The sequence below is a fragment of the Balaenoptera acutorostrata genome, chromosome 10 (genome assembly GCF_949987535.1).
Source record: "Balaenoptera acutorostrata chromosome 10, mBalAcu1.1, whole genome shotgun sequence".
Taxonomy (NCBI): domain Eukaryota; kingdom Metazoa; phylum Chordata; class Mammalia; order Artiodactyla; family Balaenopteridae; genus Balaenoptera; species Balaenoptera acutorostrata.
This window is the reverse complement of record NC_080073.1, coordinates 38,424,127-38,450,562: the sequence shown is the minus strand read 5'-3', so window position 1 is coordinate 38,450,562 and position 26,436 is coordinate 38,424,127. Positions and strand designations below refer to the sequence as shown.

Here is a 26,436-nt window from a genome sequence, read left to right as displayed (position 1 = left end):
GGAAGGCAATGGAGGCAGAAGCTGAGAGAGGAAGTGAGGAGGAAAATAAGGGAGGATGAGCAAGGGGGGACAGAAGAGGGGGCAGAGTGGGGAGAGACCCGGGGGTGGTGCCGCAGGGGGAGAGCACTGCGCAGGGAGCAGGGGGCAGGAGAGATGAGAGGAGGGGGTGTCTTCCAAGAACTCAGCCCCCAGGCGTGTGTGGGGGAGGCAGGCTAAGGAGGGAAGACACGGAGGAGAAGAAACCAAAAACAAAACCTCAATGGAAACCATGAGAGAATGGTCAGGAACCAAATCTGAGAAAAGGCGAGCATGCAGAGTTCCACAGACTTTCCGATGGCTGGTGCCCCAGCCTGCGGGCGCCTGGGGGGTGGGCAGATTGGGCAGGAGGGGCCGCCTGGCCACAAGCGGCTGGCTATGCTGCCTGGGGCCAGCCAGGGTGCGGGGCAGAGGCGGGGGTGCAGGGCGCAGGCAGGGGCCGGGCCACTTACACTTGACCTGCAGGATCTGGTCACTGAGGTTGGCTTGGAGGTAGAAGGTGCTGTAGGGCGGGAGCACTAGCCCTAGGCTGGGGAGGAGGGGAGGGGAGGAGCACAGGTCACTGCTGGAGAGAGGCGGGCCCCATTGGCACCCTCCTCCCCACGGCTTTGGAGCTGGGTAGAGAGGCCCAGGCTGTGGCATCCCCTCCCCCGACCACCAGGGACACCTCTCCCTGGTTAGCTGTGAGAGATTCAGGGCCTAGGGGCCTGGGCCCTCCATTTCCCGAACTCTCCTGGAGGCCTCAGAACTCCCAGCCCCGGAGCAAATCCCCATCCCACCCCTCACCCCAGCAGCCTCCCCCAGCACACCACCTGCCCAGCCAGTCTCCTCCAGCTGGCCAGCAGCAGACTCACAGGGGCAGAATACTGTCAGTGAGCTAGGCTGTGGGGATGGGGGTGGGGGTGTTGCCATGAGAGCGGGGTCCATAGTCCCCAGAGACTCAGGCCATGTGAGAGCCAGCTAAAAGCAGGGCTGGCACTAACACAGTGAGGGGCAGTCATGGGCTGGTACTGGAGTGTGAAGGAGACCAGCTCTTGGGGCACGCAGAAGACAGTCAATACACTCTCTGAGGCTGTGACAACTGCTGAGAGCAGGCCGGTGAACGTGCTGAGGATGACATCCTGCATGCACACATCCAGGGATACAATCCACGGTGGGAGGGATGTAGAGAGGGTGGTGGGGAATGGGGAGGCATCAGATGCACTGTCATGTCTCCACTGTGCGCTCCCAGGAGATGCTGCTTGTTCATGAAGGGTCAGCGAGGGACCCTTGGGACTGAGCACCCAGGAGTGAGAAGTAAGCAGCCCTGGCTGCTGGGGCCCCACTGGGATCCTGGTCACAGCCGCTGAGAACTGGCACACGGGGGTGGGGGAGGGAGGGGCAGCTGGGGCTGCCCTGCCCCTCCCTGCCTGCCCAGCCTGGCCCCACTCACCTGTAGTTGGTGCTCCTTATAGGCACCCAGGTGTAGTTCCGCATCACCTCGTCTATGTACCTCTGGGAGAAGAGGCTGGGTCAGGTGCTTGGGGTAGCAGGCAGGGGTGAAGTTGGGGGTAGAAGGGTGTCCACCCTGACCTTCTGTCCCCCTTCTGCCACCTTCTCACCTCATCCAAGGACTTGACCAGTGTTCTGATCTGTTTGTGGCCCTTGTTGCCATCGATCATGCTCCGACGGATCTGGAAGGGTCAGAGATGTGAAGGGTGGGGCCCCTATCCTTCTCTGCTCTGGGTGGCCCCCCCATCCCTCCTCCTCTTCTTCTCCTTACCTCCTCCTTGTTCTCATCCTCCAGCTCTGCATCCAGGAAGTCCAGGGTCACAGGCTCCCGGAAGTTGGTGGTCTAGGGGAGGCAGGGCAGGAAGTCAGGAGTCCTTCTCTCACAGGGTTTACCCCCCATCTGCAGGCCACCCACCTGGCTCACCTGGGGCTTGAGATTGGGGTGCAGCAACACGTAGCCATTCAGGTCAATGGCAAACACGTAGCCGTTGGCTCCAAGCTGGGGGTATAGATAGGGGGGCTTAGGGCCTGGAGGGTTGGGCAGGGATTTCCTGGGCTCCAGAGCTCTTGCTCATCCTGCCTTCCACGCTGCTGGGGGGTGCCATCTGCCTTCCTGGGTCAGGGACCCCCACATGCCGCTCGGCCCCAAGCCTACCTCTCAAGCCAAGCCCAGCAGGCTGGTGCCCCGCATGCACTAGCCCTGGCCCAGGCTGGCCAGCTCTGTGGGACCTTAATGTGATTTGGCCTTCTCAGCCCCTCCCCCGTGTTCTCATGGCGCTATCAGTCAGCGGAACCTCTCCACCTCCACTGGCCCCACAAGGCTGCTGTTGCCCTCCCCTCCCCTCCCCACTACGGCCTCTTCCTGGTCCCCATCTTGGTAGAGCGCAGGGGGACGAGTGTACCCTTGGACGACCTGGGGTGTCCCTTCCAAGTGTAAGGGAAAGAAAAGCAGGACTCTGGACTCACCCCTTACCTCTCTGAGGCAGTTTTCTCACTGCATATGGAGGCCAAAGACAAGGGGCCTTCATGTGGCTCAGGTTTAAGCATGCTGACACACATCTCCCAGCCTTTTCACAACCAAGTCCCAAACTCCCTTTGCCATAGGCCCTGGGCCAGCCACACTGATCTGGTCCCTTCCCTGGCTTATGATTCTGTTTTTCACCTTCAGGCCTTTGCCCAGAGAGTTCCCTTTGCCTCCAAGGTACGCCTTCACCTCCTTTCTACCCAGGACACTCCTGCCTATGTGACAGACCAGGGGTCGACAAACTAGGGCCCATGGGCCACATCTGGCCCGCTGCCGGTTACTGTACTGCTGTGAGCTAAGAATGGTTTTTACATTTTTAAATGATTGAAAAAGAGGGATTTCTATTTCATGACTTGTGAAAATTATCTGAAATCCAAATTTTAGTATCTACAAACAAAATTGTATTGGAACATAGCCATGCCCATTTATTTATGTTCTGTCTCTGGCTGTTTTCTCAATGCAGCAGAATTGAGTATGAGTATGAGTATTTAAGCTGGCAGAGACTGAAATATTTATAATCTGGCCCTTTACAGAAGTTTGCTGATCCCAGTTCTAGGCCCAAGATCACCTCCTCTGGAAGCTTTCCCTGACCGCCTGAACTCGGAGAACTCCACAGAGGTGTGGGAATCCCCATGAGCCTCTGCTGAACCTGGCTTGTGTCCACAGGAGAGGCAGAACAGGGAGATGGGCAGGTGGACACTCACCGTGTAGTTGGGAGTCAGCCTCTTGATGTCATTCAGAGCCACGTCGATGCCCATCACTCCCAGGATCAGCTGGTTCTGGGAGCAGAGGCAGGGGGTCTGCAACAGGCTCAATTCCATGGGGGAGCCACCGTGCCCAACTGCCCATGCCCATGGCCTCAAGCTGCTCTCTCAAGCCGCTGCCCCTGTCCAGTTTAGAAGCCTGCCTATCCCCGCTCCATCCCAGACCTGTTTTGGGCATGCCCAGCTCTCCCCAGGCATGACTAGCCCTTCCCCAGTGGGGAACCTCACCTTCTTTTCCCCAGGGCCATCCTGCGTCAGGTTGAAAACAGGGAGGGTCCCTGTCACCACCAACCCCAGCCCCTGAAGGGAGAGGAGGAGGATGTGTCAGACCTCTGTGGCCAGCCATGCCCCGACCCTGAATGTTCAGAGCAAGGGTGTGGGGACAGGCCACCTCTCTTTCTCCTCTGTTTGGTTTACCACCATAAGGGGGCCCTCATGGGACCTGACCCTGTGGGCACATCCTGGGGGAAGGTCACCGGCCCCACCCCTTCCTTGCCCCGAGGCCTTACCAGTGCGTCCTCGTATACGTTGGTCCATTGAACCTGCTTGGCCTCCTTGCCCGCCAGCACCATGGGCCTTCCCAATACATCTAGATATTCCTGGGGAGGTGGTGGGGGCAGGGGTGGGGGGTCATGAGTCTGCCTCTCCCACTGTATCTTCCCTGTCCTGCCTCCCCATGTGTCAATTAGCCACCAGGGGGCGCTCTCATCACACAGCAGCCCATGGTTCCCACGACCCCGCGAAGCAAAGACAAGGGGCTGGGAGGAGGGGCGCCCCCACAGTCTCACCTGCGTGTTGATGCGAATGGCACCGATGGAAGGGATCTCAAAATAGTAACCTGTGAGGGAAGGGGAGGCAGAGGTGGGCCTGGGTGTTGCTTGGGATCCATGGCACAGGAGGCCCCGTACCCTGGGGTGTGTCTGCAGCCCTGACTGGTCTCTCAGGTTCCCTCTCTTTTTGGTGTCATTTCCTCTGAACTCATGTCCCTTTAGTGCTCCCTGCCATTACCCTGTGAATGGGACCAATGACATGGAAGGGGCTGTGAGTGTAGGGGTGTAAGGAAGCAGAACTGGGATGAAAAGAGGAGCCTGAGGCTCCCTCATTCTAGGATGGCAGTGACATCCAGAGTCCACCTGCAAGCCAGGCCCAATTGCATGGAGAGTCGGATTGACCAGAAAACAGATGCAGGAGCAGACAAGCTAGGGACAGATGACCAATGGACAGTCAGATAGGCAGAAAGATGCTGAGTCAGATGGACAAGTTAGCCACATAGAGAGATGACTAGTCACATATACAGAAAGACAGACACTGGATGAACAAGCATCTGGAAAGCTGGACATATGAAGGACACGTGGACAACCAACCCAATGGATTGGCAGGACACGGCAGGCAGGGCTTGTGGCAGTGACACCCGGACAAGGTACCTTTGTTGGTGCAGGCCATCCACTGCAGGGGCGTGACGTCGTAGTTGTGCTGCCCCACGGAGAAAGTGAACACGCGCACCTGTTTGGGGCTTGAGGTTACTGCCGTGGCTGCCAGAGGACAGCCCTCCCCTGTACCAGGCCAGGTCAGGGCAGCCCCCACCTGGGCTGAGCCTCACCGTCCGGTTGGGCCAATTGTACTTCTCAAAGACGTCCTGTACGCGGTCCTCACCGCCGTCCGTGAACATCATGATCATCTTATTGCAGTTGGCACGAGTGATGTTGGACTGGGCAGGAGTAGGTGTGGGGTCAGGCAGCTTTCAGCCCCTCCCCAGTCCACGGGTGGGTCTCCTTCCCCGGAATGGGCCTGGCCCTCTGGCTCCCCTACCCCACAGTAGACGGCGCTATCTGCCCAACCTGCCTGTTGGGTGCTAACAAGGCCATCTATCTTGATTTCCCTGGTGTCACCAAGCCTGGGCCCTTGCCTGTCCCTGGCCACCCGCTCGCCCACCCAGGGGGCTCACATTCTGCAGCTGATCGAAGGCATACTCAAAGCCGGCCTTGTAGCCTGTGGTGCCCTTGGCCACCATGCCCTGCACAGCTTCCTTGAACACCTTCTTGTTACGCACGTTGGCCTGAACCAGGTGTGTGAAGCATGACACAGGCTGTGCCTTTTCGTTGAACTGCAGGGACAGTGAGGGTGGTGAGTGGCCTCAGGCCGGCCCGGGCAGGCAGGGGTTGCATGGGGCAGGAGGGAGTGCCCGCCTACCGCCCTTGGCACTCACCGAGGCCACATTCACATAGTCATCATCGGAGAGCGTGTCCAGCATCTCACAGACAGATGTCTTCATCAGCTTCAGGGTCAACCCGCTCACGCTGCCACTCCTGGGGGGTGGATCACGGAGGCGCCTGGTCGGCCTCAGGCGTTCTCCTGCTGCTCCCCCATGATGTTCCCCAGCAGTAGATTCTAGCCCCTAGCCCCGCCCCCACCCCACCCGCCAGCATCGCTCACTCACACATCCACGATGATGACCATGTCCTTGGGCGATGAGGCCCCCTGGATATACCTGCCCAGGAGAAGCCTCAGTTAGGGCCAGCCTCACTGAGACCTTGTGGGTTCTTCCTTCCTTCACCCACATACTGATTCAACATGTTTCTATTGAGCATCCATGGCATGGGTCAAACAGGGTTCTAGGCACTGAGGATACCACATTTAATAAAGCAGACAGTCCTTGCCCATGGCATGAGTGACCTGGTCCCCCAACACGTGAACAACCCCAAGGAGGGGTGAGCAGGTGATCCAGAGAGAGGCTAGGAGGCCTGTTCCATGGCCTCAGTGGCTTGTCATTTCCCCTGGCCCAGGCTGAGGAGCCAAGGGCAGGGTCATAGCTGCGTAGGGGATTGAACAGGTGGCAGAGGAGGAGGCCAGGGAGTACTGCAGGAGAGGCAGAGCAGAGGGTAGGGGTGCCTAGGGCTCAGATGGGTACAGCAGGGGCTGGCCAAACCCACAGAGGATACATCCACCCTGGGGAACCCCCACTAGCCCAATCCCTCAGTCCCGAGGGGGTGGAGTGCCAGGCCGTGGACGGGGGGCAGAGGCAGCTGGGAGGCCTGCCTGGGTGATGGGATCCATTTTCCAGTGGCAACGATGTGTGAAATGAAAATTGGATAGAGCTGGCTGCGCCCTGCTTGGAGGCCTGGTTATTGGGAGGGAGGGGAGCAGGCGGGAGAGCTGAGGGGGTGTCCCTGCCCAGCCCCTGCTTGCTTGCTCACCAGGGTCTCCTTCGGACATCGTACAGGTCGATTTTCTTGGGGGCTCGCCATGGGGTGGCTGTGGGAGGAGAGGAGGTGACTGGGGACAGGCAGGGAAGGGCCTGGGGCTGGTAGCAGGCCTTGCAGCAGTGGCCAGGCCACCCCGCAACCAGCAAGGTGACCATCCCGCCCATGCACCCCAGGATGAGGGGGCCGGGAGATGGAGGAGGGTGGGGTGCTGAGTGGACTGGGGAGATGGGCTAGCGCTCACCTGGATAGTAGCGAGTGACTCCCGTGGCACTGCCGAAGACCTGCCACAGGAGTGTGGGGTCCTGCCTGCGGTTCTCGATGAACACATTCTCCAGGGCCTCTGTCCAGTTGAGCTCATTGAGGATGACGGTGGCTAGGGGGGAAGCAGGGGGCTGGGGTGGGAAGCGCTTCGGCTGTTCCCCCGCTGAGGCTCATCACAGCGACACCCATGCACGTGCCTCTCACTTAGAAAGCCTCACCTGCTCTCTGCCTACCCAGGTCTCCCTCACTTCCCAGGGCTCAGCTGGGACTGCACCAGCTCCTCCAGGAAGACATCCTCGTCCTCATCCCAAGAAACAGCTCAGCCTACCCTTCAGCCAGGCTCCACATGATCAGGCAGGGCAGCTGTGGCCTGTGGCCCCTGCGGAGGGGCCACCCAGGTCGCAGGGAGCTATGAGCCGGGATGCCCATCCAGCCTGCTGCCTGGAGCTTGCGGCTGGTCCCCTGTGAGCTCACCCACTCAGCATGCACTCCGGGCTGCAGCCACAAGAAAGCAATTAAGGGCTCGATGATGGTGCTGGAATTATTCAGCTATTAAGGTACCTGATAAGCTGGAAGCCACTCAGCTCCATGATTAATCAACTGGGGCCAGGAGCAGGCAGGGGTGGGGGCGGGGGCTCTTGGAGGGGCACGGGCTGTGCCATGATCCTGCTGCAACACTGGCACGTGCACATCCACACACACACACAGCCTGCACTTGTATACTGCATGCAGGTACACAACAGGTGCACCTATGTCTAACCTCTGTGTTTCCAGCCGGATGTGTCATCCCCTCACCCCCAAACCTACCTGCCCAGCAGCCTCACTGCTGCCATGGGCACAGGGGCACACATGCTCATACCTACATACCACTCTGCCGTTACAGGAGGACACCAACGGGTCCTGCTTTCACAACCCCCCACCACAAGTTACCCCTCCTCCCCCTCCCTCAACCTCTGTGGCTGCACAGGTGTGACGCCCTGGCCAGACCCATCCCCCCCCACACAGAGCAAGGCTTCTCTCAGATGGATGGCCTCCATCCATCCGGCAACCCGGGCAGAGACTTGGGATGGCTTAAGCAGTATGCAGCCCCCTAACTCAGGACAGCCCTAAATCTGCCCAATGTGTGTGTGTGGCACATGTTCTCACATGCGCAGTGTACCTGTCTCTGCGTGTGGGACACTCAGAAAAAACAGCAGGAGTTGGATACCTGCTACTGCCAGGCCTCTGTATTGCACCCCCTCCCCTAGGGGCTATTTCTTCCTCCAACTTCTCCCACCTCCTTTCTTTCCGGGTGGAGCCCTGACACCATCACCTCTCCCCGAAGATCCACTCCCCAAATGGGAACCAGAGCATTTCTTCCAAAGGCTCTGCTCTTCTTTTCAGAGAAGAAACCCTTAGAGCAGATGAAGAGCTGTGATTTATTTTTTATTTTATTTTATTTTTTGGCTGCACCGCCTGGCATGCAGGAGCTTAATTCCCCAACCAGGGATCGAACCCGTGCCCCCTGCGGTGGAAGCGCGGAGCCCTAACCACTGGACTGCCAGGGAATTCCCAGAGCTGTGATTTAAAGATACAGATGCTCCAGGCTCGGCCCACAGCCTAGGGGGTGACAATATATTCTGGGGCATTCTTCCCTCTGCTCTCTCTCTCCAGACTGGGGGGCCTCTGCTGTCTAGTCCTCCCCCTCTGCTCTCACTCCCTTCTCTCTGGCCCTGCAGCTTCCCTTAACTGACCATAATGTGAAAACAAAACACATTTCTAGCATTGGCTGTGCCTATTGAACAGTACGTTATGGTCCTGTTCCTAATTTAGAAACTTAGTGAGTTGTACAATTTCTATTTTTCTCTTTAAGGAAAAAATAAAGTCAGGCTCTCAAACATTTCACACAGTACTGTCTGCCCTGGGAGAGTCTGCCTGGCAGGTCCCACCCCTCACTGGACCTCAGTTTCCCCATCTGCACATGAGAGGCTTAGAGCAGACAGACCATTCTGGGAGCCCCTCTAGCTGCTGCTGGAAGAGGGGTGTCCCTGACTCAGGTCAAGGGCCGAGAGGAGACCTGGCTGGGCTGTCCCTGCAGGTAGCCATGACCACATGTACGCTCACACATACACTGTGAGACACACCTGGGGAGGGCGTGCTGCTCAGCCCTGTGACCACACACACACACTCATGTGCCCACACCCTCAGATCACACTGAGCTTGGAAATGGGGACCATGCCCCCTCAGGCAGGCGATTACAGATTTAATTAAAAGTGACACAGTAAATAAAAAACATATAAAATGTAATTTGTGTGGGTAGCGAGGGGTGACTGGGGAGGGCGGTGTGGCTCCTGTTTTAATTAGCGTGCCTGCCTGTGATAGTGCCCCTCGACTGGCTCGGGCAGGTGGCCTGTGGGCGGCCCTTGGAGGGTGTGGGGGGCATCCGCCCTCACTCCTGCCTGAGGCTGCCCAGAAGGCCTGGCTGACCCTAAAGGTGGAGGGGCCTCCCTGAGAACCCTGGAGGATTCCCTGCTTTCTGAAGACCACGCAGAAGTTCTGGGACCTTTGCTTCAAGAACCTCCACCCAGTGGGCCCCTTGGATTCTGAGGCTACCCTGTAGGTGCCCATAGAATTGTGTCAGAAGCAAGAGACTCCGGGGCCTTAAATCCTGCAGCTAGAGTTCCCCATTCAGTGTTTGACTCTTGGCCTCTTCTCCCTACACCTCCCAAGTTCTTCAGGAAGTTCATCCTCTTGTCTGACTCAAATCCTTCTAGCTGTAGTGACCTGGTTTCCCCATTGTGCAAAGCTATACTGTCCCTGGAGCCTGGAATCTCAACCACCCTCTACTCAATCCCCCTGACCTCCATCTCCACCTCCCCCTGCTCACCAAGGAGAAGAAGGGAGGTGTTACAGGGTTGGTGTCTGTGAATGAGAAGTTGCTCCCTGTCCTGTGCCCATCTGATGTGGTAGCCCCTCAACCCTTCCTGCATGGGGCCAGGGAATGGGAGAGGGTAGGGAGGAGCTGCTCTGGGGACAGGTGGGGACTTGGCCCAGCACGTCGGGGCAAGAGTTGTGTGCATGCCTTTGTGTGAGCACGTGTATACACATGGGCAGGAGACCGGGCATGCATAGGGGTGAGAGGCTCGGTGTTTTGTGTCTTGCTGAGAGTTAGCGTAAGGCTGTGCCTGAGAGTGGCTTGATGCCTGCGTGTGGGCGGGTCTGAGAGGTGAGCATGTGTGACCTTGGGTGTAGGGGGCTGAAGGTGGATGGGCACCTGGGACCTGGTGGTGCCCAGGCAGCGGGCCTAGCCCCCATGGTGGGTGGGGAGGGCTGCTCCCGATCACTCTGCACACTCACAGCCTTTGTAGATGTCCGTGGGGATCTGCACAGCCGTGTATGAATAGTTGACCTTGTTCTTGAAGTTTGAGTCCTCAATGAAGTCCAGCCGTAGGGTGCTGGCCTTGGACCCCCTTTCCACATCCTCACTCTCAGGGTCGTCCTGTGGAAAGGGACCCCCCAACCATGGCAGTGTCAGGGCTGGGAAATGGTGGAGTGGGGTTGGATAGAACTGCAGGCAGGGGGGCCAGAATCTAGGAGATAGGGGCATCTCAGAATCAGAGACTACTGCAGAGACAGAGAGATAGAGAGACACAGGGACAGAGAGACATGGGGTATGGATCCCTTGCCTGGGAGGCCCGTGACACCCACCTGCCCCACCCACCATCCCCACATTTGCTAAACCCAAATTCCAGAGCCAAGACCAAACCAAACCCTTCCTCACATCCTTGAAAAACAATTATCAGCAAAGGAGGCAAATCTTGGAGCTAGAGAGAAGGAGTGGGCTGCAGACCCCCTGCTCATATGGACTTGCCTTGTGTAATCACAGGGCGGCCTCAGCACTCCATCCCAGGAGCTTTGCAACATACACACCTCAACTTGGCCCCACCTGTCCCCTGCATGGAGTTCCTTTGGCACCAGGGAGAGGTCCCTAGCCTCATCTGGGGGAGGGGCACCACCCCCTGCAGCAGGGTGGCTCTAGGGGCTGAGCTGGAGAGCGGGGAGTCCTGGGGAGAGCTGGACTAGGGTAGGGGCTAGCACTGATACCTGGTAACCTCCAGAAGGAGGGTCTGTGGTGCCTGCTAGCAGCAGGACTATAAAGGCCCCCGTTGACTTTCTAAAATGAGTCGCAGCCGTCTGACAGGTGCCAATTACAGCATCTCTCGGCCAGGCAGGCTGGGCATGCGCCGTGCGCCCCCGCCCACCACCACAGGCGGGCAGGAGTGGGTCTGCGACTATAGTGTTGATGCCGCAGCCGAGGTGGGGGGTGGGCAGGCACGGGTGCAGGTGTGCAAGGGGGAAGGGAAGATGGAGGTAGAGAGTGAAGGGGAAGACAGAGAGAGAAAAGCCAGATGGGGAGGCAAGGAGAGATGGAGAGCCAGGCGAGGTAGGCGCAGAGCTGGGGGTCTTTGTGCCCTGGGAGGAGGGAGTGTAAGCAGCTGAACCAGCCACATGTTCCCTCACTGCCCCTCAACGCCCCTGTGACCACCTTCAGCCCCAGGCTCAGCTCATTTCCTCTCCCCAGTGGATCTCACGTGACGGCCGACCCCACTGCTCACTGGGTCCTGGGCACACCCCTCGTGTTCCTGCCGCCAGGCTGTCTGTCTGGGGAAAGGGTGATCGTGCCTCCCCACCCAGCCAGCTGTGCTCTCCCCACCCAGGGAGTGCTCTGGGTGCACCCTCAGGCCTGGGGAATGAATTACTGCCTGGATGGTGGGTGCAGCTGGCTGGAGGGCCTGCAGCAAACAACCTTTTCATCTCTTCAAGATTGGATTTTGTAACAGCAAAATCCAAGCCATCTACTGCCCTGCCATTGCCCCTCACCCAGTGTGCCACCCCTCTGCCCACCTCGGCACACCCTAAGAGGACCCTCAGAAGCTCCTGGATGCTGGATAAAGCTGGGGCAGGCAGCTGCTGAGCATGGAGGCCAGAGCAGGGAGCCGGCCGCCTCTGAGGTATGAGCCACTCACGTTCTGCTGGGAGGAGGGGGAAGTGCGGGAGAAAAAAGCCCCCGAAATGTCAGCGGCATATGAAGGGCGCTGGAAAATTTAATCTCCCAACTTTCCCAACTAATGTGACATTTGGATTCTGTTCTGATAAGCTATCAGCTGGCGAACTTTTTCCTTCCTTCTTTCCCCCCTACCCCCACCTTCTGGCTGGTAATTTAAAAGTAAATGGTCTAGAAAGATCTCTAACTGTACCTCTGGCAAAGATTAAAAAAACAAAACAACATAACAGGCAGGAGAGTTGGGGAATGTGTGCGTGCTGATATTTATACCGGGGCTGGGAGGGCTGGGATTTTGGCCTAACTGACCCTGGCCCAGCCCCACCCGGGGTGAATCTCCCTCCCTGTGCTGTCCCTAGCCCCCCAGCAGATGTCCAAGGGGCTGGGGGCAGGGAGTCAGTGATTTAGAGCCAGAGGTTGGGGGCTGGGAGCAGGGAGTCCAGGGAGGGGGCCGGGCACCAGACTGGTCAAGGAGACCCCTCAGTGTCACCCCGACGCCCAGGGGCTTTGTACGGTGGGCAACTGCAGTCTCCTGGTTTATATTTAATGCACTGATTGCTAAAATTACAGCCCGCTGCTGAGGGGGGTAAGGAATTAGATTCAGGGTCTAATTAAAGGTTTGTTCTTCATTTGAATTTCAGATTCCAGCTTTAATTTTAGCAACTTCTCTGGGAGCCACAGAGGCTCAGCCAAGGGGGAAGCACACCTGCTTTAGCCCACCCACCCCTCCTTCTCTGCGGCCCTGCCTGCCTGCCCTCCTGAAGGCTCACCAAGGCCAGCCTGGCACCACAGACCCTCTGCAGGAATCCCTTCCTGCCTGCCCACCTCTTGGTGCCATTGGATACCTCCTGCTCGCCCTAGGCAACCCCCCAGGCCAATAGGCCCAGGAGTGGGAGTCTAGCTGTTGGGTCTTCTGCACCAGCCAGCACAGGTGGGGCCCCAGAGACTGAGTTGTGACACCTCTGTTTACAGAGGAAATAACCGGGATCAACTACTTTTGCCTCAAAAGCAGGCAGATGAATTTGGGCCTTGAAAGGTTCACCAAAACAGTCTGTTCCATGTGCCCTGCACCCTCAGACACTCTTGTCTCCTCTGTAGACCCCCTCACACCACAAATGGTCACACTTTCATGGGAGTCCTCTGGTGACGGGGACCTCTCTCTGTCACAGGGCCGCCCAAGCAGACGTGAACCAGTCAGTGAGGCAGAAGAGCAGTGTAGCTCTGGGTTCTCTGGTCAGTCCCAGCACCACCACTTGCGGGGCGGTGACCCCTGATGAGTCAGAGCCCGCTCCTTCCTCTGAAGAACAGGCACAGGGACTGGGCTGCCTCTACAGCTGGGGCGAGACTGACTTAGCCCAGGGCCAACACTGATTGGGGGGCCAGGCTGTGGGGTGGTCAGCACACGGAAGCCACTTTCCCCTCACCACAGGGAAGGGTACCTGCACTCACCTGAAACACACCTGCATCCCGGCCCCGCCTGCCTACCTCCAGGAAGCCCTCCCCACCTGCTCCCTCTCTCCCCTACTCTCGCAGCACTCAGCAGCCCTCTGTCCTCCCGATGCTGGCACCTGAACTGACCTAGGGGAGGAGGTCCAAGAGCCTCACCACCCTGCCCAGGGATGGGGCTGGGCCCGCCCCACACTGTACAGTGAAGCTGTGCCCCTTGGTGCCACAGAGACACAGCCCTGGAGGGGTCAGGGCCTCTAGGGAATTGTGGGAGGTGTAGGGCGGGGACCTGTGCAGCCACAACTCTGCAAGGCCAAGCTCAGAATGCTGAAGAGTGCTGAGTCCTAACACTCATTTTACAGCCAAGGCCATGAGGTCCCAGAGCGGGGGGTGTGGCTCTGGCAGCTCCTCATCCCTGCCAGCATGGGTGGGGGCACTTACCAGCTCAGCGTCGGCCTTGGCGTCATAGTACACGATGTCTTCCTCCTGGTGGGGAAGAGACGCCTCAATACTCCTGAGGCCTCCTGAGGTGCGGCCAGGACCCCCAGCTCTAAGGCCTGGATTCCTCAGATTCCTCTGGGGCAGAGACTGCTCCCTTACCCATCCAGAGCTGCCATCCAGGGAGGGCTGGATGAGTCAGGCTGGATGCCCCACCCACACCCCAGCCAGACCGTCCTCAGGAGCTCTCACAGGCACCAGGAGGATGTGGTACCCCGGGCCGGTACCCCCGGGGCTCCCTGACTCTAGGATCAGGGTCTCTGCACTGCATCCCTGCTGGGAGGTAGGGTTAGAGCCAGCCTATCTGCAGAGACTCTGGCTGAGGCAGTACCAAGGGGGAATTGAGGAAGATGGAAAAATAGAGCCGAGTCTGGGAAAGAGTGAAATAATGACTCGACACCGCATCTTCCAATTTCTTCTATTAAAAAGCCTGCTCATTACGAGCATGTACTTATTAATTATCTGTGATTTGTTGTGAAATGCAAGGGGGTTTACACAACAGGAGCGGGAGAAAACAAAGCCCGGCCCCCGTGCCTGCCTCCCAGCCCTTGCCTGCCTTTGCTAGCACCGCGCGTCCTGGCCTCGCCCGCCTGCCCGCCGCCTGGGTTCTCAGCCATCTGCACATCATAATCACCGGCCACCCCAGGGACCCGTAACACAAACGGGCTAATTTCATGTTTAATGATCTTTAATCAGAACTGAGCATGGCTGACAGCGGCTGCCAGAAGGTAAATCTGGTGCCATCAGGTGCCACCCCACCCCTGCCTTGATAGGCCCTAAGGCCAGGACACAAGATAGGGCCACTGTCCGAGTCACCCTCCCCTGGTGCTCCTCAGCCCTGTTTTGCACAGCAAAAACCTGCAGCATGGCCCTGGCAGTCCCTTGTTCACTGGGAGCCTGTTTCTTTGTGGTCTGTAAATGGGGGTGATGACCAAGTGTGCTCCCAAGGGTCTGGCTGTAAAACAGCAAGCACAGAGCCAGCACTTACTCCATGGTGGGTCACCCCTTGCCTGGGCCTGGCTGGGCCCCATGTGCTGTGTGACTGCAGGGCTGCACTGTTCCCTCTCTGAGCTCAGGCTCCTCATGGAGGGAGGGACTTAGCCTTGGTGACTGTCCAGGTGCTGGGTCTGAGGCCATGGTTTGAGGTGGTTGGTACCGGGGCTAGTTGTGGGGAACAGTCGCGGGTTCTCTCCCACCAGAGGTCTGGGGGGTGCAGGCCACTGGCTGGACCTATAGGTATAGTCCAAGCATTCTGGAGCATTGACTATAGGCCTGGCGCCATGCCTGGGCAAGACCACACCTCCTGATGACTGAAAGACCAAAGTTTCAGTCCTGTGAAGTATCTGCTGTGTCTAGCTAGGCCTCACACACACTGCAGTACAGGGTTCTCTCAACAGCCCTATGACCCCATTATACAGGTGAGGAAGCTAAGGCAGGGATAAAAAAGGTGTTGCACCCTGGCTCCATTCTGCCTTCTCGACTCATCTCCAACCCCTCCCACACCTGCCCAACCACCAGTCCAGAGAGACTGGAGCTCAGGTGGGCCCGGGGTGGGGGTGAGGGCCAGGGCCCAGGCTCCAGGGTGCTCAGCCTTTCCCTGGGCCCAGCTCTGACCCAAGCGCGTAATGAAAGCTGACATTACATCAAACACAATAAGGAGTTTCAGTTGATGAAGATCATTCCTGAACACACAAACCTATTAAACCAAGGGGAAAAAATATCAATTCAACACAGTCGCTGGCGAAAAGAAAATGTGATTTGTTATCTAAAAGGGGGTTATAAACACGGCTCTGATGCTCTTTCCCTCTGTAATGAAAATAGGCAGGCACAGTGGGAGGACTGCAGATTAGAACATAGGGCTTCACTCACCAACTTTTTAGGCAAACCTTCTGCAAGGGCGGGAAAGGGCATGGGTGATGGGTGGGGGTCGGTGGCTCTAGGCCTCCAGAGTGACCTTCACGGTGACCCTCCTCTGGGCTCCCCTCACAGACCATGCCTGGGTCCTGCCTGACCTGGGCTGTCCCTGGGGCACCTGGCATTCACTTGGGCCACCCCTCCAGCTACTCCAATGGCTCCCTTTGTCTCTTTGTCCTGCTGTTTCATGGACTCAGTGGAGGATGAGATGTTGATGGCATCAGTAACACAGGGGGAATGTATCACACAGAAGGATTCTAGCCCCCCCCTTCAGACTGCAGGTGAGGCTCAGGAATCTGTATGCAGTCTTGGTGCCCCAGGGGCTCAGATACACGTGGGCAGGACTCCTCCCTACCTCTCCCATCTTGAGAGGGCCCATGTCCCTTCCTTGGTAGAGAGTGGCATTAGCTATGGATGGTGGCGGGCAAGGTCACATGTGTGAAAGTACAGTGTAAACCCAGCTGTGGTCGCTATGTTTGATATGATGTGGAGCTGGGGACAGGGCAGGATGGGACCATTAGGGTCTGGTAGGAGGGTCCCTGGAAAGGCCTCTGTGTCTGCTTTGGGCTGCAGGTGCCCAGTGTCCACCACTAGTGCCCTGTCTCTGGGACACAACAAGGAGGCGGTACCACCTAGCGATTATGTGCAGGGGACTAGGCAAAGGGTCCTGGCCTCAAATCCTGACCTGAACATGTGAGCTCTGGGATTCTGAGCAGTGAGTGAAGACCGAGGCTGAAGCCTCACAAGTCCCTGTGGCCCCATGAGGGCTCCTGGAGGTCACCTCCACCTCACCGATGAGGCAAGGGTGCCTGTTAAACCCTTCAGCCTCAGTAAGGCTTTACCTCAGGGTTTTGATTTTCCACTTGTAAAATCAGAACGATGATGCTAGGAGGACAGGGAGTGAGGCCTCTCCAGGGGTTCAGGCCAACCCAACCCATGAGTGGCCCCCTTAAGCTTGTAACTTCACAGGCCCGGGAGGGGTCTGAATGTGGAAGAAACCCTCTGGTTGGGGTGAAACGTGTGTCCTTAATGTCCAGGGTACACACCTCTGACACCCCCTCCATTACGTAGTATTTTAGGGGCCATTTTGCACAAACTGGGCAGGGAGTGGGGGGAATCACCCCCTCTGAACTCACACACATGCCTCCCCGCAAAGTGGATTTCTGTGCATACACGACACATGAGGAGTGGGGCTAGGGGGCCCACACGGCCCTTGTATAGATGACACACACAGTCTCCTTAGCTGGAGCTGAGCCCAAGAGAGAGCATGAGGGATGCTGGCAGGTGGGCAGCAGGGTGAGGAAGTGAGAGTGGGGTGAGCATGGGGAATAGCAGTTGGCATCTACGTTTGGTGCCATGGAAGGCGGCTGCTGTGGCTTGGTCAAACCTGACTGCTTGCTGCTTGCTCACCAGGCCCCTGTGCAGGACCCAGGCAGCTACCCGGCTGCACCAGTGAGGACGCTTGGCCTTCCTGCCCTGGCTCACTGCCAGCTCAGCTCAGCCAAGAGGACGGTTTTCTGAGAGAGCCGTCTGTCACCGGCTTGGCAGAGAGGCAGGCAGCAGGCCCCGTGGCTGGGGCAGACCTCAGGCCGGGGGAGCCACCTGTCCTGTCCAGCCGGCTCCTTGGCCTGGCCCAGCCTTCGCAGCCTTCTCTTTAGGTTCCCAGGCAGAGCTATGTCTCCTGTTAGACTCCCAGGGCAGCGCTTTGTCTCCTGCAGGCTCTGGGGCTGGCACTGAGGCCCTGGAACCAATGGCCTCTCCTGCCTCCCCGACCCATGCCCTGGCCCAGTTCCTCCTTGGTGGCCGTCTAGATAGCAGATAATACTGGCACAGTGCGGTGCTGGCACCAGGCACAGTGTCCGGCAGGCGGGCCATCTTCATCCACCCTAAGTGTTATGGGCACCAAAGCACCTGCTGCCTGTCTACAGCGGCCATGGGAGGTGCTGCCCGCTAATAAGGGCCGTGGTGACCAAGGGCTGCAGCCAGGGCTGTGGCTACAGGTTCCCTACCCTTGCCATGGCAAGGAGTGTGAGGTCATGACCTGGGACTAGGGAGAGGAGCACGGCTTCACATCCAGATATTTTCCCCTCACTCTCTTGTCTCTCTTGACCTTGCAGACTCCAGGATCCCCCAAGTCCCTGGGATGGTGTCAATGGTGTGATTGTGTGTGTGTGTGTGTATGTATGTTTGTGTGTATGTGTGTATACCATTGCCCGTTTCTCAGAGGTCTGCATGCAAACCTACTGTGTGCTATTGACACAGGCAAGGCCACACCCTACTGATCATGCAGTGGATTCCAGTCTGGCCCCATGGGTCAAGGGTTTCCTCTGTGCCCAGAACTGCTGACTGCCATCCTCCCCACCTCAGAGGTAAGAAGACTGAGGCCCTGGTCACTCTGTCCACAGGGCACCTGGCTGGGCACATGGACAGGTGATGGGCAGCACTGAGTCAGGCTCAACTGCTTCTGGCCAAGAGGAGCCAGATGGGGCAGACAGATGAGCCTACTGGGCCACTGGCCTGGGGGAGCCTGCACTGGGAACCATCTGTGATGGGGCACCAAAGGTGGGTGCTGTGGGCAGTGGGGGCTAATCCTAGAGTTGTGGCAAGAAAGAGGAGCTCTAGGGAGTTAACTGGAGTGGGAGGTGTTGCCCTTCTGAAGGAGGTAAGGGCATTCCTAAGAAGGCCTGGCTTGTGTAAAGGGCCTGAGTTTGCCACTGGGTGTGCTCCTGAATGCTGGGAAGGAACATGACTCCTTATTGGTCACCTCCTGAACGTTGCTGGGAAGGACATAGTTTCAAGGGTGGGTGGTATGCCTTCAAGGGACAAAACACCATCCTTTCTGCAGCCTGAAGTCCCCATATCCCCCCTGGCATGGACAGTCTGCACCCTGGCAGCTCTCCCTGGCAGCCCAGGCAGGGCTGGCTGGCAAGTCAGCTAATGGGCCCATCATTAGCACTGATGCCTTTTAGCCCGGCAGCTGGGCAGCTCAATGCTCCTGGGGAAGAGAAGGGCCCTGACCTTGCAGCTGGAAAGGAGGGGGCACCTACAGCTCCACCCTGCCCAAGATACCTGTGGGACAGACAAACAGGTAGACTAATGGACTGGTGGGGGTGGGCAACGAGCATCAGGCAAACAAGGCTGGGCCCAGCTGGCCCTGTGGTCACACCCATAGCTGGGGGCATCTCAGGTCAAGCCAGGGGGATGGGGCCAGCAGAGCCCTCTCCTGCCTTAGGACAGACGCACCCAGAGCCTATGGGCTGGTGTGGCCAGAGATGCACCCATACCATCACCAACTTGCACCTACATGGCCTGATGTGTGGACTGACCCTTTCACACATCACACCTGAGCTGACAGATAGCCCCCAACACCACCTGGTCATTTGCCAAATGGGGAAACTGAAGCCCAGAGAGGGGTGAGCCCTTGCTGGGTCCCGCAGGGACTGTGACCCAGTGTGCAGGGAGTGGGTCCTCAAGTAGCACCGTCTCAGCATCCCCTGGACACCCTGAGACCTGGGCCTTCCTTCCTGCTAGGCCCCCGTGGTGCCCACTCTGGCCTGCAATAAGCCGTTTCTGTCTTGGAGTAGCTGAAAATCAGGGGTCAGGGGTCCAATAGGATGATCCTTGGAAATCCTGGGCTTTCTGCAGAGTCAGGAAGAAAAAACAGGTTTGGGGCCGAGGCAGCCTCTTCATCTTCCTGTTTGGGGCCTACACTGGGAGGGAGAGAAAGCCAGGCCGAGGGCTTTCATTCCCTTATTTCCTGATTCCTGCATTCCCTCTCCTGTGCCTGCTCTGCTCATCTGTCCTGGGTGGGGAGGGGAGGAAGCAGGTATGTCAGAAACAAAAGAAGGGACAGAGCAGGAGCCAAGGGTTCTGGATGCCCAGAAGGTGGAGGGGCTGATGGGCTGGGGAGCAGAAGCAGCCTCACTGGGAAGAGGCAAGACAAGCTGGGCTTTCAAAAGGAGGAACGGAGGGCATTCTGGGTGGAGAGATCAAGAATGGGTCTGGAGTGAGGTGTTCGGTGTGGCTGGAGCACAGGGGGAGGGGAGGGAGGAGGCAGGTTGACGAGAGAGGCAGGGACAGCCAGATCCTGGGGCCTCGAGCGCAGGCTCAGGCTGGGCGTTGCAGGGAGTCGCCAGGGTGAGGTTATCTGCAGGTGGGGGCACACCCAAGTGGCCAGGGAGTGCAAATGGAGGCTGCTGTGTGTATTTCTGATCAAGAGGCTCAGGAGGCACAGTGGCCCAGGGATGGGTTTGTAGTGCTGGAATGGGGAGCGAGAAAAAGCCCAGCCCCCAGCTCCCAGGGAGGGAGGATCTGTCCAGGGAGTCATTAGTTCGTTAATGTGTTCACTGTAAACAAACATCTGTTACTCACAACCCCATGTGAGCTCCCTGAGGGCAGCACCCAGCACCCACCAGGCAGCAAAGGAAGAGTGCTATGGTGTGCGCTCAGGGTGGCCTGGGGGGATGGGGACTGGGGAGAAGGAACAGGTTTAGGGGGCATGCACCCCCTGGCACCTGACGGCCCAGCTGTGAGACTCTGCCCCCAACAGGTGACCTCAGGTAGGTCTAACCACTCTGTGCCTCAGGGTTCTCATCAGTTAAGTAGGGATAATAATCCCTCCCGCCTCCTAGAGGTGCCAGGCTCAGAGCTGGAGTGAGTCAAGGCCTCCCCCCTCCCCCTTATTGGCCCCTGGGTCCTAGGGGGCAGCTCTTGGTGCCTCTCCCTGCATTTAGCACAGAGACCACTGGGAGGCGTGGCCCACATGCCTGAGCGGCTGTGGAGGACACAGCGAGCCCTGCCAACTGGTCTGGTCCCCGAGGGTTCCGTCATCCTTGGCATCGGGGGTTTCCTGAGTCTGGGAGGAACGCTGCCTCAGTCTCTCTTCTGGTTTACTGTTATCCTCTGACAGGAAAGGTGCAGGTGTGTCCAGTCTTGTCCAAATCAAACACAAGCTGCCTGAATATGTGAGCCACCTGGGTGTGAGGCTGGGGGTCAATGAGGCTTTCCTTCCCTCCTCCACATTCTGGGCCCTTCTGTCCTCAAAAAGAGTCCTGCTCCCAGCTTCTCACGCCTCCACTTGTTCCGCACCTGAGCCCCTTCTGAGCTTTGCTGGCGGAAGGAGAGGATTTAGTGGCTGTGACAGCCTGGTCCCCGATCCCAGCCTGGCAGCCTTCTGGAAGACAGGCTGCTGCTCGGGGAAGTCTGGGAAGGGGATAGGGTCCCTTTCCCCCAGCATCTCTTCCAGGTCAGTGTATTAAAGCCTGGGAAGTCCTGGAGTCAAGAGGCCTCTCTGCCCCAGGGGCTGTCCAAGGAGCCTGTGCACCTCCTTAACCACCAAGGGGATGCCAACTTTGGGGAGCATCACTTCAGAGCAGCCTATCTGCTCATGGGGGACTCCATAGCTCCTCTGGGAGCTGGGAGTGGAATGAGAGCTTCATATCTGCACCCTGTGTCCCAGCACCAAGGGGAGCCTCAGGGCTTCCCTGGTGGCGCAGTGGTTGAGAATCTGCCTGCCAATGCAGGGGACACGGGTTCGAGCCCTGGTCTGGGAAGATCCCACATGCCACGGAGCAGCTGGGCCCATGAGCCACAACTACTGAGCCTGCGCGTCTGGAGCCTGTGCTCCGCAACAAGAGAGGCCGCAACAGTGAGAGGCCCGCGCACCGCGATGAAGAGTGGCCCCCGCTCGCCGCAACTAGAGAAAGCCCTCGCACAGAAACGAAGACCCAACACAGCCAAAAATAAATAAATAAATTAATTAATTAAAAAAAAAAAAGGGGGAGCCTCAAATGTTTGCTGAACATTGGGCAAAGGTTCCCGGCTCCACCCCACAGAGCCCTTGGTGCCCTTCCAGTGGGTCTGGGCAGCCTCCCTCTCCCTCCTCCCCTGCATGCACATCCACCCTTGCTGCAGGTGGGCAGGGCCTAGGGGCTGGGGAGGGCACTGCAGTTCTTACCTTGATGTTGTCCTGCCAGCGGTGGGCTTTCTGGAAGTTCTCTGCAGCATCAGCCAATCTCTGAGGAACAGAGCACAGGGAGGTCAGAGACTGAGGAAGGTCTGTGCCCAGCCCAAAGCCTTTTCCATCCCCAGCAGTCCCTGGGGCCAGGCTGGCTCAGGGACTCCCTGGATATCGTGCCAGACTCCCAGAGATTCCTTGGCCCCAGACATTCTCCAGCTTGCTGTGTGGGCCCTTCCCCCATCCACATCGGGCTCCCACAGGAAAGGTGAAGCCTGCAAGGACCTGAGTGGCATCTCCACGGGACTCCCTGGACTTCAGCTCAGCCACATTTCCTGCCCACAGGAAGGCAGGGGGACCCCTGAGGCATATTAAGACCCAGGCCCTGGAGCCAAGCCCACTGACACTCTCTACTAGCTACAAACCAGTGTCACCCCAGCGTCAAGAGGAAGGCCTTCCCCAGCCAAAGATGAAATGCCACAAGTGACAGAGTGCCTCACTGATGCACCTTTGCCCCCAGCTTGCTCAGGGCCCAGAAGGAGGTGCCCACAGCCCACCTCTGCCTACCCAGGCCTGTCCCCACTGTCCCTGTCCTGGCTTCCTGAGCCCCCTCCCAGCAGGGCTCTCTAAGCCTTTTGTCCGCACAAGCCTGGTCCATCCTTTGGTGCTGGTTCCTGTGGCCTCCTCCACTGAGGCCTCTGTGCCTGTGAGCACAGCTGCGTCTGTCCATCCCACACCTTGTTACCCAATACACCTAGTGCCAGACTGTGCTGATGTGTGGAGATATGGCAGAGCCAGCCCTGCCCTCCCACAGTTCAGAGGAGAAAACAGACACATAACCAGGCAGAACAACTAGGGCAGGAGTAGCTGAGGTGCTTCTGGGAAGCTCAGCGTTGTGGGAACTTGGGAGGTCAGGGAAGGCTTCCTGGAGGAGGTGCTGGAAACTCGCTACCCTTTGGGCCGGAATCCTGACCCACAGAGTCTTACTTTGTGCCTCCGTGGATCCTGTCCCTTTAGGAAGTCTTTTTTTAAAAGTTAATTAATTAATTAATATTTATTTTTGGCTGCGTTGGGTCTTCGTTGCTGCGTGTGGGCTTTCTCTAGTTGTGGCGAGCGGGGGCTACTCTTTGTTGCAGTGCGCGGGCTTCTCATCGCGGTGGCTTCTCTTGTTGCGGAGCACAGGCTCTAGATGCGAGGGCTTCAGTAGTTGTGACACGCAGGCTCAGTAGTTGTGGCTTGAGGGCTCTAGAGCACAGGCTCAGTAGTTGCGGTGCACAGGCTTAGTTGCTCCGCAGAATGTGGGATCTTCCCGGACCAGGGCTCAAACCCTTGTCCCCTGCATTGGCAGGCAGATTCTTTTTTTTTTTTTTTTTTTTTTTTTAATGAGGATCTTGAATCAGATGCGTATGTTTGATTGATTGATTGATTGATTGATTTTGGCTGTGTTGGGTCTTCGTTTCTGTGCGAGGGCTTTCTCCAGTTGTGGCAAGCGGGGGCCCCTCTTCATCGCGATGCGCGGGCCTCTCTCGTTGCGGAGCACAGGCTCCAGACGCGCAGGCTCAGCAGTTGTGGCTCACGGGCCCAGCCGCTCTGCGGCATGTGGGATCTTCCCAGGCCAGGGCTCGAACCCGTGTCCCCTGCATTAGCAGGCAGATTCTCAACCACTGCGCCACCAGGGAAGCCCGGCAGGCAGATTCTTAACCACTGCTCCACCAGGGAAGTCCCTCTTTAGGAAGTCTTGAGGCTCCTGAGGACAGGACTGAGCCTGGCCCTCTAGGGCCTCCTGCAGAGCTGAGTGCAGTGAAGTCCTTTTCATCATAATGATGACTGTCACCCTGAACTGATCATCTACTGCATCCAAGCCCTCCCCCAGGCCAGCGACACATCACGTGTACCTGTCACCATTCAGAACGTGCTTGCCGTGTCCTCCTCAGATGAGGGTACCCGGCACAGAGATGGTGAGCAGCCTGCCTAAGGTCACAGAGGGGCTCTGGGTTGGGCTGGGGCCCTCACCACTGAATTTGCCTTGCCCAGCCCATGACCAAGGTCCAAAGGTATGCTCCACAGGGCCCACCATGCCCAGGGAGGAATACAGTAGCTCTTGGTGTGGAAGGGGCTCTGGTCCCCAACTCCCCGCCCTATTTGACCCCATGAGTGGAGCAGTAGGGTCCTTCTTTCTGGCCTCCAGCCCCTACTCAGAGGGCCCTGCCCCCTTGGTATTCAAGACAAACACTCCCATCCATCAGTCCAGGCCTGATGGCTTGTGGGCCCAAGAGGGGAGATTCTAAAATAAAGCCTGGCAGCTGCCCATCGGGGGAAATGGGAGACCAGCTTTTCCTCCCTTCTAGCATGGAACAGTGTGGTGGGGGCCTGGTGGGACTCCCTGTAGATCCGCAGCCTCCACTCGCTGGGCAGGATGCCACCTCTGGCTGTTAGAAGGGCTGTCCAGAGCTATCCCTACTCCCGCTGGGCCTGGCTCCCCCTCCTCCTCAAGGCAAAAGCACTGAATGCTTCCCAGCACTGAATGCTGGGAAGGCTATGAGGCTGGGGGACCTGGGGGCAGGGTGGGAAAGTCAAACTCCTCACTTCACATTGCTGAGACCCTCCTGCCACCCCCACCTGTCTTTTTTGCAGGTTTTGTCCTCTGCCCACCTGTTACTGCAGTGACTGCTTGGGTGGGCCCCACCGGGTGGGCCCCACCCCCATAATCCAGCTTCAGGAACCATAGGCCTCTCTTCTCCCAGATGGCTCCCAGGTCTTGCCTCCAATCCTGGCCCCTCCTGAGCTCCTGGATACCTTTCCGGGGTAACCCTTAGGCCCACTGGAGTTTACAACACCCCCTCTTAGAATGAGCCCCTCCACCCTGTGACCACTGCCCCTACATCCCACCCTTAACGCTATTCACACCACCTTACTGATCATCCCCAGCCCAGGCTCCTGCGTCCTCTCTTGCTCTTCGTCATCCTTCTCCACACAGCAGCTGGAGCCTTCAGAATGTGGATCTGAGCACATGGCCATCCCCCTCTTCCCCAAACCCCTAAACCTTTGGCAGCTCCCTATGGCTCTGCATAGAAAAGGCAAAGCTTTCTTAAGGCCCCAGGAGTCCCCCTGTGCCCAACTCCTGCCCCTCCCTTTCCATCCTGGGTCCTCCTCTCAGCCTAAAGCACAAACACCCCCACCCGAGCCCGACCCCCTGATGGATCCTGATTCACAAGCTGGCAGTGCCCTACTGCAGAGGACGTTACTGTGTGACACACATGGTTAACAACACTTGTCACTCCTGTTAACAGAGCACTGACCATGCGAGCTCGGCACCAGGCCTGGAATGGAGTGTGGGAGCCCAGGGAACATCCCCTGGGGCTGCATCTTGAGGGGTGAGCCTCAGGCAGTCACTGCATACCCCTTTTCCTTGCCCAGTGGCCCATCACCTTCCCAGGGACCCCAGACCCTTCTCAGAGTGGGCCTGGAGCCATTGCCACTTCATGGACGATGAGGCTGGGACACATGTGGGAACAACTGGATCAGGTCCCTTGCCACAGAAAAGCCACACGGTTGATAGGGTTGCAAACACCAAACTGACACTAGCTGAAGTCTCCAAACTGGGCCATGGCCTTGAGGAGCTGTCCTCTCCAGCCCCTACCTCCCCCGCTGGCCAGTGGATGCCGGCTCCTTCACCTTTCAGGACTTAGGTCTGACCCTGGGATTCACAGGCCTCAGGAACACGGGGGCTGATGGCCCCTCAGGCTCGCTAGCCTAGTGGCCAAGGTGAGGGAGACCAGGGAGGGAGGGCCCCAGCCCGGGAGGGAGGGCCCCAGCCCCCAGCCTCCTTGAACTCATGGAGTCCCACGGGCTCAAAGGCCCGGGTCAGCCTGCTGACTCGTGAATAACGGAGTTGCAATAGCCACAGCGAAGGGATTACTTTTAATCCTCAGTAATGATCAAGCCATTATTATTTTTTCAGTGTTACAGATCAATCAGTCCGTCCCCGGGCACCGGACGTGTGGAAACTGCTAAATCCACAGGCCTGGTGGTGCGGGAGGAAGGGCTGAGGCAGCTGAACGGGGGATGGATGGGGCAGGCTGTGGCTGCACGCGGTCCCTCAGGCCTGAGGGTGAGAGGGCAGAGGACGGGAATACACATGGCACGCATGAGGGGCCCCAGGTGGGGATCAGAGCTTGGACCCTGGAGCCTTGGGTTCAGACCCCAGCTTCCCCCTCCAGCTCTCAATTTCCTGCCTATAAATTAGAAGTAGTAACCTTACCCACGCAGAGGGTAGTTAGGTTCTTGGCAGCCCCCTTGCTCCAACTGCCAGTAGCTGCCCATAAAGCCCAGTCCCCTGGCGTTTCACTTGCTGGCTCTAAGCACACAAGCCTCTTGCCCACCTCTGGGCCTTCCTGTCATCCACTCTTTCTGCTTGGGATGTGCTCCCCATCATCTCAGTCAGTCCTATCAGACTGTCACCTCTTCTGGAAGCCTCCTTTTGCCCTTGTCCTGTCCATGGGCTCCCCTCCCCTCTGCCAGGCACTCAGACTTGTGCTCCTGTCTTCGCAGAGCCCACAACAGTCAGGCCTGCTCGGGGCTGGCTGGGAGACTGCTCATAGCCCTGCCTCTGCCTCTGCCCTGCCCCGAGGTTCATCCTCCTTGCGCTTCCCTCCCACCTTCCCCCAAGTCCTCCTGATGGCCTGGGGGAGACAGGATGGGGAAGGACACTAAGATCCAGAAGTAAAGGGAGAACCTACAAAGACTCCCAGCAGGGCAGAGGCCGCGGTGGGAACATGGCTCGCTTCATCTCAGGGCTCCTG

General features: G+C 58.1%; 1 protein-coding gene across 2 annotated transcripts in view; it reads right to left on the bottom strand.

Moving 5' to 3' along the window:
* Positions 1–26,436, bottom strand: part of CACNA2D2 (calcium voltage-gated channel auxiliary subunit alpha2delta 2) — a 138,453-nt gene that overhangs the window by 11,037 nt on the left and 100,980 nt on the right. For both annotated transcript variants that reach the window (XM_057555748.1, XM_057555749.1), the window contains exons 4-22: positions 21,635–21,694; positions 13,708–13,752; positions 10,116–10,257; positions 6,760–6,891; positions 6,510–6,567; positions 5,753–5,803; positions 5,522–5,621; positions 5,261–5,419; positions 4,916–5,023; positions 4,740–4,818; positions 4,104–4,153; positions 3,825–3,914; positions 3,544–3,615; positions 3,256–3,330; positions 1,952–2,026; positions 1,799–1,870; positions 1,638–1,709; positions 1,469–1,530; positions 489–565 (exon numbers count right to left, since the gene is read on the bottom strand). In XM_057555748.1, the coding sequence (XP_057411731.1) occupies positions 489–565; positions 1,469–1,530; positions 1,638–1,709; positions 1,799–1,870; positions 1,952–2,026; positions 3,256–3,330; positions 3,544–3,615; positions 3,825–3,914; positions 4,104–4,153; positions 4,740–4,818; positions 4,916–5,023; positions 5,261–5,419; positions 5,522–5,621; positions 5,753–5,803; positions 6,510–6,567; positions 6,760–6,891; positions 10,116–10,257; positions 13,708–13,752; positions 21,635–21,694 (1,579 nt within the window). The remainder of the gene's footprint in view (positions 1–488; positions 566–1,468; positions 1,531–1,637; positions 1,710–1,798; positions 1,871–1,951; positions 2,027–3,255; positions 3,331–3,543; positions 3,616–3,824; positions 3,915–4,103; positions 4,154–4,739; positions 4,819–4,915; positions 5,024–5,260; positions 5,420–5,521; positions 5,622–5,752; positions 5,804–6,509; positions 6,568–6,759; positions 6,892–10,115; positions 10,258–13,707; positions 13,753–21,634; positions 21,695–26,436) is intronic.